This window comes from Marmota flaviventris, chromosome 2, assembly GCF_047511675.1.
Source record: "Marmota flaviventris isolate mMarFla1 chromosome 2, mMarFla1.hap1, whole genome shotgun sequence".
NCBI classification, from domain to species: domain Eukaryota; kingdom Metazoa; phylum Chordata; class Mammalia; order Rodentia; family Sciuridae; genus Marmota; species Marmota flaviventris.
This window is the reverse complement of record NC_092499.1, coordinates 116,336,974-116,352,265: the sequence shown is the minus strand read 5'-3', so window position 1 is coordinate 116,352,265 and position 15,292 is coordinate 116,336,974. Positions and strand designations below refer to the sequence as shown.

Below are 15,292 nucleotides of genomic sequence, written 5' to 3'. Positions count from 1 at the left end.
GACTTCGGAAACAAGCAGGAGTGTCCATACTCATATCAAATAAAATAGATTTCAAGCCAAAGTTAATCAAAAGGGATAAAGAGGGACACTACATACTGCTCAAGGGAACCATACACCAACAAGACATAACAATCATAAATATATATGCCCCAAACAATGGTGCAGCTATGTTCATCAAACAAACTCTTCTCAAGTTCAAGAGTCTAATAGACCACCATACAATAATCATGGGAGACTTCAACACACCTCTCTCACCACTGGACAGATCTTCCAAACAAAAGTTGAATAAGGAAACTATAGAACTCAATAACACAATTAATAACCTAGACTTAATTGACATATATAGAATATACCACCCAACATCAAGCAGTTACACTTTTTTTCTCAGCAGCACATGGATCCTTCTCAAAAATAGATCATATATTATGTCACAGGGAAACTCTTAGACAATATAAAGGAGTAGAGATAATACCATGCATCCTATCTGATCATAATGGAATGGAACTGAAAATCAACGATAAAAGAAGGAAGGAAAAAGAATACATCACTTGGAGAATGAACAATAGGTTACTGAATGATCAATGGGTTATAGAAGACATCAAGGAGGAAATTAAAAAATTCTTAGAGATTAATGAAAACACAGACACAACATATCGGAATCTATGGGACACATTGAAAGCAGTTCTAAGAGGAAAATTCATTGCTTGGAGTTCATTCCTTAAAAAAAGAAAAAACCAACAAATAAATGATCTCATACTTCATCTCAAAATCCTAGAAAAAGAAGAGCAAAACAACAGCAAAAGAAGTAGAAGGCAAGAAATAATTAAAATCAGAGCTGAAATTAATGAAATCGAAACAAAAGAAACAATTGAAAAAATTGACAAAACTAAAAGTTGGTTCTTTGAAAAAATAAACAAAATCGACAGACCCTTAGCCATGCTAACGAAGAGAAGAAGAGAGAGAACTCAAATTACTAACATACGGGATGAAAGAGGCAATATCACAACAGACACTTCAGAAATACAGAAGATAATCAAAAATTATTTTGAATCCTTATACTCCAATAAATTAGAAGATACTGAAGGCATAGATAAATTTCTTAAGTCATATGATCTGCCCAGATTGAGTCAGGAGGATATAGACAACCTAAACAGACCAATATCAATTGAGGAAATAGAAGAAACCATCAAAAGACTACCAACTAAGAAAAGCCCAGGACCGGATGGGTATACAGCAGAGTTTTACAAAACCTTTAAAGAGGAACTAATACCAATACTTTTCAAGCTACTTCGGGAAATAGAAAAAGAGGGAGAACTTCCAAATTCATTCTACGAGGCCAACATCACCCTGATACCTAAAGCAGACAAAGACACTTCAAAGAAAGAAAACTACAGACCAATATCTCTAATGAACCTAGATGCAAAAATCCTCAATAAAATTCTGGCCACTCGGATACAAAAACATATCAAAAAAATTGTGCACCATGATCAAGTAGGATTCATCCCTGGGATGCAAGGCTGGTTCAATATATGGAAATCAATAAATGTTATTCACCACATCAATAGACTTAAAAATAAGAACCATATGATCATCTCGATAGATGCGGAAAAAGCATTCGACAAAGTACAGCATCCCTTTATGTTCAAAACTCTAGAAAAACTAGGGATAACAGGAACATACCTCAATATTGTAAAAGCAATCTATGCTAAGCCTCAGGCTAGCATCATTCTGAATGGAGAAAAATTGAAGGCATTCCCTCTAAAATCTGGAACAAGACAGGGATGCCCTCTCTCACCACTTCTGTTCAACATAGTTCTCGAAACACTGGCCAGAGCAATTACACAGACGAAAGAAATTAAAGGCATCAAAATAGGAAAAGAAGAACTTAAATTATCACTATTTGCAGATGACATGATTCTATACCTAGCAGACCCAAAAGGGTCTACAAAGAAACTATTAGAGCTAATAAATGAATTCAGCAAAGTGGCAGGATATAAAATCAACACGCATAAATCAAAGGCATTCCTGTATATCAGCGACAAATCCTCTGAAATGGAAATGAGGACAACCACTCCATTCACAATATCTTCAAAAAAAATAAAATACTTGGGAATCAACCTAACAAAAGAGGTGAAAGACTTATACAATGAAAACTACAGAACCCTAAAGAGAGAAATAGAAGAAGATCTTAGAAGATGGAAAAATATACCCTGTTCATGGATAGGCAGAACTAACATCATCAAAATGGCGATATTACCAAAAGTTCTCTATAGGTTTAATGCAATGCCAATCAAAATCCCAACGGCATTTCTTGTAGAAATAGAGAAAGCAATCATGAAATTCATATGGAAAAATAAAAGACCCAGAATAGCAAAAACAATGCTAAGCAGGAAGTGTGAATCAGGCGGTATAGCGATACCAGACTTCAAACTATACTACAGAGCAATAGTAACAAAAACAGCATGGTACTGGTACCAAAACAGGCGGGTGGACCAATGGTACAGAATAGAGGACACAGAAACCAATCCACAAAACTACAACTACCTTATATTTGATAAAGGGGCTAAAAGCATGCAATGGAGGAAGGATAGCATCTTCAACAAATGGTGCTGGGAAAACTGGAAATCCATATGCAACAAAATGAAACTGAATCCCTTTCTCTCGCCATGCACAAAAGTTAATTCAAAATGGATCAAGGAGCTTGATATCAAATCAGAGACACGCCGTCTGATAGAAGAAAAAGTTGGCTACGATCTACATACTGTGGGGTCAGGCTCCAAATTCCTCAATAGGACACCCATAGCACAAAAGTTAATAACTAGAATCAACAGATGGGACTTACTCAAACTAAAAAGTTTTTTCTCAGCAAAAGAAACAATAAGAGAGGTAAATAGAGAGCCTACATCCTGGGAACAAATCTTTACTCCTCACACTTCAGATAGAGCCCTAATATCCAGAGTATACAAAGAACTCAAAAAATTAAACAATAAGAGAACAAACAACCCAATCAACAAATGGGCCAAGGACCTGAACAGACACTTCTCAGAGGAGGACATACAATCAATCAACAAGTACATGAAAAAATGCTCACCATCTCTAGCAGTCAGAGAAATGCAAATCAAAACCACCCTAAGATACCATCTCACTCCAGTTAGATTGGCAGCCAGTATGAAGTCAAACAACAACAAGTGCTGGCGAGGATGTGGGGAAAAGGGTACACTTGTACATTGGTGGTGGGACTGCAAATTGGTGCAGCCAATTTGGAAAGCAGTATGGAGATTTCTTGGAAAGCTGGGAATGGAGCCACCATTTGACCCAGCTATTCCCCTTCTCGGTCTATTCCCTAAAGACCTAAAAAGAGCATGCTACAGGGACACTGCTACATCGATGTTCATAGCAGCACAATTCACAATAGCTAGACTGTGGAACCAACCTAGATGCCCTTCAATGGATGAATGGATAAAAAAAATGTGGCATTTATACACAATGGAGTATTACTCTGCATTAAAAAATGACAAAAGCATAGAATTTACAGGGAAATGGATGGCATTAGAGCAGATTATGCTAAGTGAAGCTAGCCAATCCCTAAAAAACAAATGCCAAATGTCTTCTTTGATATAAGGAGAGTAACTAAGAACAGAGTAGGGTTGAAGAGCATGAGAAGAAGATTAACATTAAACAGGGATGAGAGGTGGGAGGGAAAGGGAGAGAGAAGGGAAAATGCATGGAAATGGAAGGAGACCCTCAGAGTTATACAAAAGTACATACAAGAGGAAGTGAGGGGAAGGGGAAAAATAATACAAGGGGGACAAACGAATGTCAGTAGAGGGGGCAGAGAGAGAAGAGGGGAGGGGAGGGGAGGGGAGGGGGGATAGTAGAGGATAGGAAAGGCAGCAGAATACAACAGACACTAGTATGGCAATATGTAAATCAATGGATGTGCAACTGATGTGATTCTGCAATCTGTATATGGGGTAAAAATGGGAGCTCATAACCCACTTGAATCAAATTGTGAAATATGATATATCAAGAACTATGTAATGTTTTGAACAGCCAACAATAAAAAATTAAAAAAAAAAGTTTCAATGAAGAGGGATATTGGCCAAATTATAGTTATATTATGTGTATATTTGAATATGTAATGAAAAAAATTCTCATCATTATGTGCAAATGTAGTGCACCAATAAGAAAATAGGGGAAAAATTTCAATGACATCATAAAGAGAAAGCTGGGCCCAAACAGCAATATCTTACTAAGGGAAGGAAGGAGGTATGAGATTTCCCACCCTGGCATAAAGGAGTACTTCATCACTGACATGGTTTTAAAATTCCAGGGCATGGTGATAATAAAAAGCAACATTGTTTTGTCTGTCTTATCATTGTTTATAAATATCTTTCTTTAATACCTTTATTTGTTTATTTATTTATTTTTATGTGGTGCTGAGGATCGAACCCAATGCCTCACACATGTGAGGCAAGTGCTCTACTGCTGAGCCACAGCCACAGCCCGTTTATAAATGTCTTATAGATGCCACAGTTCCAAATTGCCCACACCTGGAGCAAACCATGGCCACTACCCTTAATATATCCCACTGCATAACTAAAAGGTTTTGTCTCTTGTATATTTTTTTCTTATATTTTTCAAGATCTAGAAGTTCTTGGCAAGATCATTACTGAAAAATCAATAGATTAAATGGAAGCATGAAAAAAAGTCAAGAGGGACTGAGATTGTGGCTCAGCGGTAGAGCACTTGCCTAGCATGCCCAAGGCCCTGGGTTCGATCGTCAGCACCACATAAAAATAGATAGACAGATAGATAGATAAATAAATAAATAAATGTATTGTGTCCAACTACAACTAAAAAATAAATATTTTTTTAAAAAGCCAAGAGAGTTTTGATTTCGTATAGCTTTAAACCTCACAGGTCCAGCATAAAACACAATCCAAATGATCTAGCAATGACATGAAAGAGGACCCACCAAAACAAGTTCTTCAGCTGCACAGGAATATCTACCTATTTGCAGGATTAAATTCTTCCTGAAAAATTTTAAATATGTTAGTAATATTTTTACTAAAAGGATATGTCTACCAGATGCCAGAGAGGATGTGGTAAGCAGTGTACATCTATTCCTCTGCCCTTGCCATGTTTACAGTCTTGGGGTGGGTGGTTAAAAATTAAAGTACAATGAACAATGAACACTGCAATAGTAGTAGAAACACAGTAAGCTATAAAATTATGTTGCAAGATTTCACCCTACTTTTCAAACTTTTTAAACCTAATCTATAGTATAACACATATTTAAATTGTAACACAATTCACATATCTCCATAGTAAAATAATAATACAGACACAAATGCATTCATAGACACACCTATAAACAATCAAAAGTAGAAAATCTTCATAAAACAGTATTTGTCCTTACAATGTATGACAAACTCTGATAATTTCTATTCTACTTTAATTTTTCTGGTCTTGAACCCATGACAAGAGAGTCCAACTCTCCCCAAAAAGAGATTCTTTATTTTCCTTTAATAACCAAAGCTGCCAGGGGCCTGTAGAAGCAGGTGTCATCATGCTCAGCTGCATGGATGACAGCCCTGTACCCCTCCTCCAAGCCTGGCTACTCAGCTGCAGCAGCTGCTGCCCTGAGGTGCAGCCAGGGGGCTGTGCTGGGCCTACAGAATGGGGTAGAGGTGAGGCAGGGATCTGAGCTGGGGCTGTGCCACCTGTAATACAGGGAGGGATCAGAGAGGAAAAGAGGGGGTGCCTGCAGTGGCAACCACTGCTCCAATCTCCTGCTGAGAGCTCTAGCCCTGAGCTGGGTGGGCTATGATCAACAAACATTGCTTCTTCTTCTAAAGTCCCATCAGAAGTGGGAGCAGCCAGGATTTAAGCACCACTGCTTCACAGAAACCCTGGGAGCTGTCAATCTAGTGGCCACTTCTTCAATGATCAGGCACAGCTGTCATCATGACAGCTATAGACATCTACAGATGCCTACACAGCTCAGAGAAATTTCACTCAGACTGGGACAGCTTTGGACAACCTGTGGCCACCTTTGATGACTCCACCTTTCTGCCACTCAGAATATGTCCATCCACCTTCAGCTTCCCCCATCCTGGTGGATGAGGAGCACCTCCTCCATTCATTACCCCAGGACAGGCAGGCCAAGTATGCTTGCCCAGGCTGACATGACAAAACAGAAAATCTGCAGTTAGTAGGCAGGAGAGAATGTACAATGTACATGTGTGGTCCCACCTTTGCATGTATAAGCAATCCTTCCCTCACTTTCATGAGGCCAGTCTGGAAATTATGTATACTGTACCTTATGTTACAGAATAAGCCCCAATAAAGCCTTGTTCAGATAGTTTTATTTTGCCTATTTTAATTTATTTTTTAAAATATTTATTTTTAGTTGGACACAATACCTTTTATCTTATTTATTTATTTATTTTCATGTGGTGCTGGGGATTGAACCCAGGGCCTCACACATGCTAGGCAAGTGCTCTACCGCTAAGCCACAACCCCAGCCCACCTATTTTTATTGTTATCTCAAAAATAGCAGGCTAAGTTGGTTGCACCAAGAGATGGCAACACCAAGGGCTGCTAGCCCTCAGAACACCTAGCAGTCAGAATTGCTAAAGAGCTACAGAGAATGTCTAGGAAAAGATAGGTAAGCGGCAAAAGCGCTGCTGAGAACTGTGAGCTTCAAATACAGAAAAACTGCTGGGAGTTGTTAGCTCAAATAGCAGAAGAGCTGCTGGGGGCAGTTAGCTCTTTCTGTGGAGAGTTGTGAGTAGCTTCTATATCCAGATGCTAAGAGCATCTGGGATAACTGCCAACACCTAAGGATCAAGAGCAGCTGACACTCAGGGCTCAGAGCTGCTAAAACTAAAGGATATTCATTTTGGTTTTTCATTTTTTCTAAGTTGAGCATAAGGACCCTTAGCCATCTGGTAACAGGACTACTAAGTTGAATTTAGGATTCCTGTATGTGTTTTGACCTAAAGCTTGGAAAACATGGAGAACAGATATTTTTAAGTCACTGTATTACTAGCTAAAGATACAAATTCCTGAACCAGACCTAAAATTACTGAATTAGAATCCATTGAAGCTAGAGTCCACCTGCATTTTAGCAGATGATGATTATGTATATTAAGGTTTAAGAACATTTGATACCATTTAATCTGAGACCTAAAGTATGATCAGGAACTATTTAGATAGTGAAAGGGCAGGAAAAAAAAGTTATTTGCCAATGGCCTAGGTAGGTACAATGACAAAGACTAAGCAAGGAGGCATTTGATATGTTTAAAGAAGTTCAGTAGAAAAAGAGTCTAGGGCAGTATGAGAAGGCAGTGAAGAGGGAAAGGCAGGGCTGGCTCATTCTGTAACCTCCCTCTTCCATATTACCTCAAGAATAATATAAGAGGACTCAGCTTTAAACAGGAAGGAAATCCTGACACATCCTACAGCACAGATTTACACTGCAGAAAACACGCTAAATGAAATATGCCAGACACAAAAAGACAAATGCCGTAGGATTCCACTCATATGAGGTATCCAAAGTACTCAAATTCATAGAGACAGAAAGAATGGCAGTCTCCAAGGGCTATAAGAAGGGGGCAATGGAGACATATGTTTAATAGGTATACAGTTTCAGTTTTGCAAGAAAAAAAGAGTTGCAGAACAATGTGAATATACTGAACTACATTACTGAACTACAAACTTTAAAAACAGTTAATGTGGTAAATTTAATGTTATGTGTATTTCAGTTCAATTAAAAATAATAATAAGTCAAGTGCAGTGGCACATACGTGTAATCCCAGTGGCTTGGGAGGCTGAGGCAGGAGGATAGTAAGTTCAAAGCCAGCCTCAGCAAAAGTGAGACCCGAAACAACTCAGTGAGACCCTGTCTCTAAATACAATACAAAATAGGACTGGGGATGTGGAATAATAATAATAATAATAATAATAATAATAGATGAGATCAAGAGTCCTAAGTTGATATTTGACCTTGATTAGTGCTTTACTCTTTTTCACTGACACTGAATTCCCCGAGTTCTAGAAACAAAAGCAACCATTCCCTTCTGGACAATCAATGCACTATAATTATGAGCTCATTCTTCCTTTTGTTTAAAAAAAACACCAAAGTTGTAAAAGTTTTCCACACTGGAGAAAAAAGAAAGAGAAGAGAGAAAATAGAATAAATTAGCACTTAACTATATAAGAAATAGCAAACTGTCTCATGAAAAAAATTAATGAAACACCTCAGTTTTGGCTACAGATCATAAAATATCTGAAGAGAACAGTTAGCCCTGAAAAGTTTTTGCTTCAAAATCTTTTTCTTATAAAGGGCTTGATTAACTTTTTCACAAAATAGTAATCTTGAAGTTAATAAATAGTCTCATTTTGGAGCAATGTAACTCAGTAGTTCCCAAATCAAACACTTAGAATCCTCTAAAATTAGAGTGGTCCCACTATAAGTCTATCAGAGCAAATGATCCAGCAGCAAAACAGGAACTATATGTTTTCTTTTATTTTTTAAATATTTATTTTTTAATTATAGATAGAGACAATATCTTCATTTTTATTTTTTTGTGGTGCTGAGGATCAAACGCAGTGCCTCATGCATGGTAGGCAAGCACTCTACCTCTGAGCCACAACCCCAGCCCAATTATATGTTTTCAAAGCCTCCAAGAATATTTTTGTGCATAGCCTATTTGGGGAAATCACTCAAAGTAAAGTCAGTGATGAGCACGGCTTCCTGAGTGCATGTTCTTATCTCTCTCTACCCTTTAATCTCTTTGAAATGATCGAACACAAAAGTATGAAAATGTCCACAGCAGTACTGGAAAATCAAGATGAGTTCTGTTGGTAAACTATACTAAATAATTTCTGGAGAATGTAAAAGCAGATGGAATCAGTAAAACCCCAAATTGCTAAAGAGCCTGTAATGGACATGATTATTACATTATAATTAAGGGTCACTGGCAGAGCCTCAGAACATTCCCTTGATCAGAGATAGCAAGCATTGGGAGCAGATGTGGGTCCACTGTCCAGATAATTATTGAAGGTAACAATTTGCTACCTTTCCTCAGAGTGGCTGACTCCCAAACTGTCTCCAGGTTGAAAATAATAAGAGAAAATGACAGTGTGGTAGGTAAGTTCTGTTGGCCAAGATGAATAAAGGAATCAACTCCCAGAAGGCAAGTCTCTGGGGTACACATATTCTAAAGAGAAGTCTCACTACTGAGTAGACATCCTCCTCCCACCTTTCTCCCTACATCCTCTGCAGGCAGAGATTCTGCATTCAGAATTATTTGCATTCTCAAAGATTTTAGAACTTAAGTTGAAAAACAAATCTATCTATTAGTCCCTCATTTATAAATATGAATTGCCAGTCAAAACATTATAGAAATAAAGAACAAACTTTTTTTGTTTGTTTTTAAAATAATATATCACTACAACTAAGTTTAACACTTCATTAATTGTATATATGTAAATATATATCATGTATAAACATACAAATGTATATATTAACTGTATTATAATTCTTTATTTGTGTCTCTGTCTTCCTCATTAGATTATGAATGTTCTGAGGATATTTAATCAGAAGCACTGGTTCTATTGAGATACACAGATAGACATGGGCATGTCATTCAGTCTCTAAATGTATCTTGCATGCCTACTGATAGAACTAAGCACATTGTTATAATATCTGTAGACAAGCATACAAAAGAGGTCTGTCTACCATGCTCACAATGAACTCTCCATTCAGTATAGGTACCTATTCATCCTATGTTGGAGCACTATAAACTCTATTGGGTGTCATTATATTTCGTGATTTTCTGTATTTTCACAGGGTACCTAATAGTCGATGTGAATGGACCACTGAAAATCCAACAAATTAGTGAAAACCTAGGAAGTTCTAGAATAATTCAGTCAATTTATTTTTGTCCCCCCAAATGGTTACACATTTGGATATTTTTATTTGTTGGATGCTATCTGAGGGTTCTCTAGTGAAAAAATCTTAAAATGTGTTAAGTTTGGGCTTTACTCTGCTGTTTCTACTCTTCTTGACTTATGTTATTTCTGGGCAACTGAACTATAAAACCTGGCAACTCTATTATGCTAGAACCTAATAAGGCAATGGGTCCCTGAAAATACATTACAATTGTCACTCCAGGTTATCTGCTCACTCAGCTATCTGAAATATTTGTGTCTTTAGTAAAGTTATAGAAATATTATCAAGGCTTGCGCTCTCTGATTTTTTCCCCTTCAGGCCTAATTTATTCACTATACCATCTCCTGGACCACATGTGTCAGCAGGAAAGAAAAGAAACATACTTTGTCTCAAAAGCAGATCAGCTAGAAACACTAGAAGAAGGTATGAGACTATGCCAAAACATAATTAGTAAGAGAAAGAGAGCCTTTAAATTGTTGACTCATTTATGTCTCAATTTCTTAAGAAATCATGCTTTATTTTAAAACTTACAAATATCTAACCCATTAATATTTTTATTTTTTATAGATAGTGTCTTGCTGTGTTGCCTAGGCTATGCTCAGAATTGTGACCTTCCTGCCTCAATCTCCAAAGCACCTGGGATTATGGGTGTGTACCATCCTGCCTGACAAAAGAAAAAAATATTTATTTATGGTTCTGGGCTTCTACTGCTGGGTAGATAAAACTCCCCTCCGGATTTTGAGAGCTAGAAGTTTAAAAGTGTAGAAGTTCTCTCCTAGAGACTTGGAGCATCATGAACCTATAAACTCAAATTTATATCTCTGTTTAAATTGCTTCCTATATACAAGGCAAAAAGTAAGGTAAGTGATTATTTCTCTCACATCACAGTTGAAGAAATTTAACGGTTTGAAGTACCTTAAAAATATTTTCTCTTCTCTAAAGAGTTGTCAGTGCTTCAGGTAGAAATTCCATAAATGAAAATTGAGTGTTTCTTTCATTCTTTTTATTGAAAAGAAACCCTATCTCGGCAAGAAAATCAAAAGGCAGACAGAATACTGCATTCAATAGAGGCTGAAAACAATATGAAAAGTCTATCAGAAAACTTTTACCATAGAAGAGAAAAAAAAAAGATTAAAGGTATTTTTTGGAAATAATACCTCTACAAAGATCACCAACTTGAGATAATACCTGTCTTTCAGAGATAAAGTGCAGGGAAATGGTTTGTTTTAACACACGGATGATGGATGAGGAAAAAGGTGAACAGAAAAACAAAAATGAAACTACATTAATTTTTAATAACCAGATGCAAAGAATCAGAAAAAGATATACTCTAAACTTTTGTATATTCTAATTTTCCCTCTTATAAAAGCAGGTTTAAAGAACAGCCTTAAAGTGAAACTAAAGAACTGGGGACAGTCATATTAGCCTAGTTCAAACAAAGTAGTTACAGGGAAGAAAAAGATGGAAAGAATTAGGGAAGAAGTAGTGGTCTTTCTGCATTGGAAAATCTTTATGCCTCAGTTTGAGTTTTGAAATTTGCCACATTGACACTGAATAAGATATCATCACAATATAAAGAATGATAATACTTTAAATATCTGAAACACAAAATTTATGCATATATGTATATTATATATATATATATATATATATATATATATATATATATGCTATCTTTTAACAGAATAAATTCTAAGTGGAGACACTAAGTTGGAAGGCAGTTATGGCCTAATTAACATGCAGCTCAGTGACAAATATAGCCTGCTTTATCAAAATTGCTTAGTAGCTATAGAAATTATAGATTATAATTTATGAAAGAAATTCTAATTCAACTGACTAATGCAGTGAATGTCAAACAAAGGACAATAAAGTATATATTGAAATTTCCATATACAAATGTTTTACTCAAGAATAACTAACTCTAAGATATAATTAAATAAAAAGCATATGCTATATCAATTTCATCTTTGTAGCAATAGAGGCAATAATATATAAAAGAGCTTCATTTTTCTGCAAAGAACTTTGTCATAAGATTGTCCTATCATTTTCAAATTTAAAATCTTCCTTGTCAATAAAATTCTCCAAGGCATTTACAATTTCAAATTAAAGTGCTCAAACCCACACAATCAAGTTATTAATAAATGACAAGTTGGGAGTTTTCACTTACCTAGATATATTATTGAAGCTGAGAAACAGACGTTGGAGGCAGGGCAAAGTATCCACATCTCTCTAGAAGGAAAGAGAAAGCAAAAATATATAAATTGAAAGAAAAAAACCTATTATAAATGCCTTCTTGCCCAGCTGTTGAAATATATAGTCATTTCTATTTCTTGCAACCTTACTACACAATTGATTTCTACTGGACATTGAGCTCCATTCTTCTCCACTGCAGATTAAATGGGAGGGTTTCAGTACATCCGCAGAACAAGCTGCACCACTCGCAAGGTAAAAAGCACTGAAGAGAACAGAGAGAGAGAGATGCTGCAGCTAGCCTCTTTAAGCATGCTTTTGGGAAAGATGCCAAAATGCTACTTCAGCATTTACTGTAGCACAAACACAGAACGATCAGACATTTGTTAAAAGTCACTTTTAAAGGAAATCATTCAAAGCTTTATATTTTATATTTGTACAATTAGCCTTTCAAACAATAGTAAGAATTTCAGAGCTATTCACCTCATTATCCTTAAACCTTTGGAAATACACCACTCGGTTATAAATGAAACAATACACTGACAATTCCCCCCATAAAACTAAAAGCAGGTCATAGTGTTATTGAAGGGCACTATAAGGTCAATTTCCAATCTAAGCACACATCAAAGGCTCTTGTGGTATGATCAAAAATTTGTTAAAAGCCCATCACTGCCATTTAAATAGTTTCCCTCAGCAAATACTGAAATGCTTGGGCCCAAATAATTTTTAAAAATAAATACAAAATGAATACAAGCAAAACTACCTAATTTCATTAAGCAAAAATACACAAACCTTTGGAAATGAAATGGATACAGTAACAGAATTGTAAAGAGAAAGCTTAGTAATTACCTAATCTAAACCTCATAAATATGAGAAAAAGTGAACAGTTGAGGTTGTTTATAGGAGCAGGAAAAGGCTGAATGTGAAGGTGAAAGCCTCTACTGTCCTAGAGGCTGAGATAGGACAAGATTCCAGTTAACCTCAATTCCAGAGCTCTGATCTTTAGAACACTATAGTGCTACTTATCATATAAAATACATTTCATTTTTAAGGATAGCATCATTTATAATGATTCCTAGTTATATGAGCTATTTAAACTTTTCAGTAGTGGTACTATGTATACTCTTGTCATCCCAGCCACTCAGGAGGCTAAGGCATGAAGATCATAAATTTGAAACTAGCATTGGAAATTTAGCAGGACCCTATTTCAAAATAAAATAAAAAGGACTGGGGATGTAGCTCAGTAATAAAGTGCTTGCCTATCATGGGCAAGGCCCTGGGTTCAATCCCGAATACTAGGGGGGGAGGAAATTGTTTTATAGTTTCCAGAAGTGAATATCTTTCTTCCTCCCTATCATTTCCAAGACCTTAGTAAGAGATTTGGTAAGTGCATTGAAATTATATGAGCTTAATTACCTTTACCCCAAATGCTGCATTTGTTTATTTTTTAAAACTTGTTATACAAAGAAAATATGAAGTGATAGAATTGTGACACGTTATTTCTTAATGATCACAGAATTTCCCCTAGTGGATAATGGGTTTTACATGTCGGCAAACTTCTTAAATCATTACTTCCAGCAACCTCTCTCTGACATTCCCCAAATGGAGGAGTGAATAGTGGTAGGACTCATTTTTATCCACGGCTCTCTTTCCCACAGAAAATGGCAGCTTCCTTTTTAACTGGTCTCTAGAAATGTGCAAGCCAAACTATAAGCCCTCCCTGTACTCTTGGGAACCTCTTTTCCCAAATTCTTTCTGAAATCTATTCCTGAGCATAAGCACCATTGCTGATACCTAACTGGGAGAAACTGAGAAACTGTAGCCTAGATGTCCTTTGAATCAAGTAATCTTTTTTAAAAATTATATTTGTTTCTTTGATCTCTGATATACCTCCTTCAGAGACTACAGACATAATTTTTGCAATTGAATTTTAATCCAAATTATATCTATGATTTGTGAGAAAAGGTTTTTTAAAAAGTTTATTTGATAAAATTATAATGCTTTGAATTTATCTTCATTTACAAAACAAAATGTTATCAGAAGTCCTTATCAAATCTTCAAAATCAATAACTGTCATTACCTGATAGCTATATAAATATTCACAACAAATTGAAAACTAAAAATCAGAATTCAACTATATGTTCCTATAATCACATTTAGTTAGCCTTTCCAGAAATTTAAAAAGCAAACTAATTGCCCATAATTATTTTTCTTGTTAAAAATTTCACTTCTGTGAAGAAAGAGCTTTATTTTTTTCTAGCAATTCTGAAACAATCTTTTGTTAATGAAATTCTAGAACCATAATAGATAAAAAGAATGCCATATTTATTGCATCAATTATCTATGTATAAGTTCTTTTTAGAAAAAAAAAAGACTTGCTAAAAACTACTAAAAGATGGGTCCTCTAATATGAGAGAGTAAATCATAGAAGGGGAAAAAAAATGTAAAGTTCAGTCAGTAGGCTTCACCATCCTGGACAGGCAAAGAAAAATCCAAGAATGATGTGTATTTGGCAGGCCTGAGAGCCCCCAGTCCACATCAGAGGTAGAGGACATAGGGCTCCAGAGGGAGAACTTCAAATGGGAAAATTTAGACTACCTGATGTCTTTTTCTATACAGAGGGGGATTTTATTATACTGTTGGAAGGGTGGATATTAATCAATGATAGCTAAACAGAATCCTCCATTAATGAGGAACATGAGATATTATTAATCTCAGGGAAAATGAAAGTTTAATACCATGATCTCCACTTTAAAGCTTCACCTTGCTGTATTCTCCAATCCTAATCTATATCATAAATTTACCAATTTTAATTAGGCTCTTACATTGAAAGACCCACCCTAAACTAGAATCTCAAGAAATCTCAAAATAAATGTGCTGCCTTTGTCCTCAAAGATATGACTAGATTACACCAAGGATTCTGCTTGAAGCTTGGCTTTATCAATGTTATTCTGGTGGTGAAACTATCATTCTTCAATCTGCTTATCACCAGAATGAAACATAATTATTTTAGGAAGATAGAGAAAGGAGAAATGGGGATTAAGGATTATGTAAGGAAGCTACATCTTTTTATCAACATATTTATTTCACCGTCAAGCATTAAACACTCCCAACATCACTTCTTCTCCTTCTTCTTTT

General features: G+C 35.9%; 1 protein-coding gene across 2 annotated transcripts in view; it reads right to left on the bottom strand.

Moving 5' to 3' along the window:
* The window catches only part of Lrrc49 (leucine rich repeat containing 49), a 171,569-nt gene that overhangs the window by 106,675 nt on the left and 49,602 nt on the right, over positions 1–15,292 (bottom strand). For both annotated transcript variants that reach the window (XM_027926029.2, XM_027926032.2), the window contains one exon: positions 12,132–12,193. In XM_027926029.2, coding sequence (XP_027781830.1) covers positions 12,132–12,193 — 62 coding nt within the window. The remainder of the gene's footprint in view (positions 1–12,131; positions 12,194–15,292) is intronic.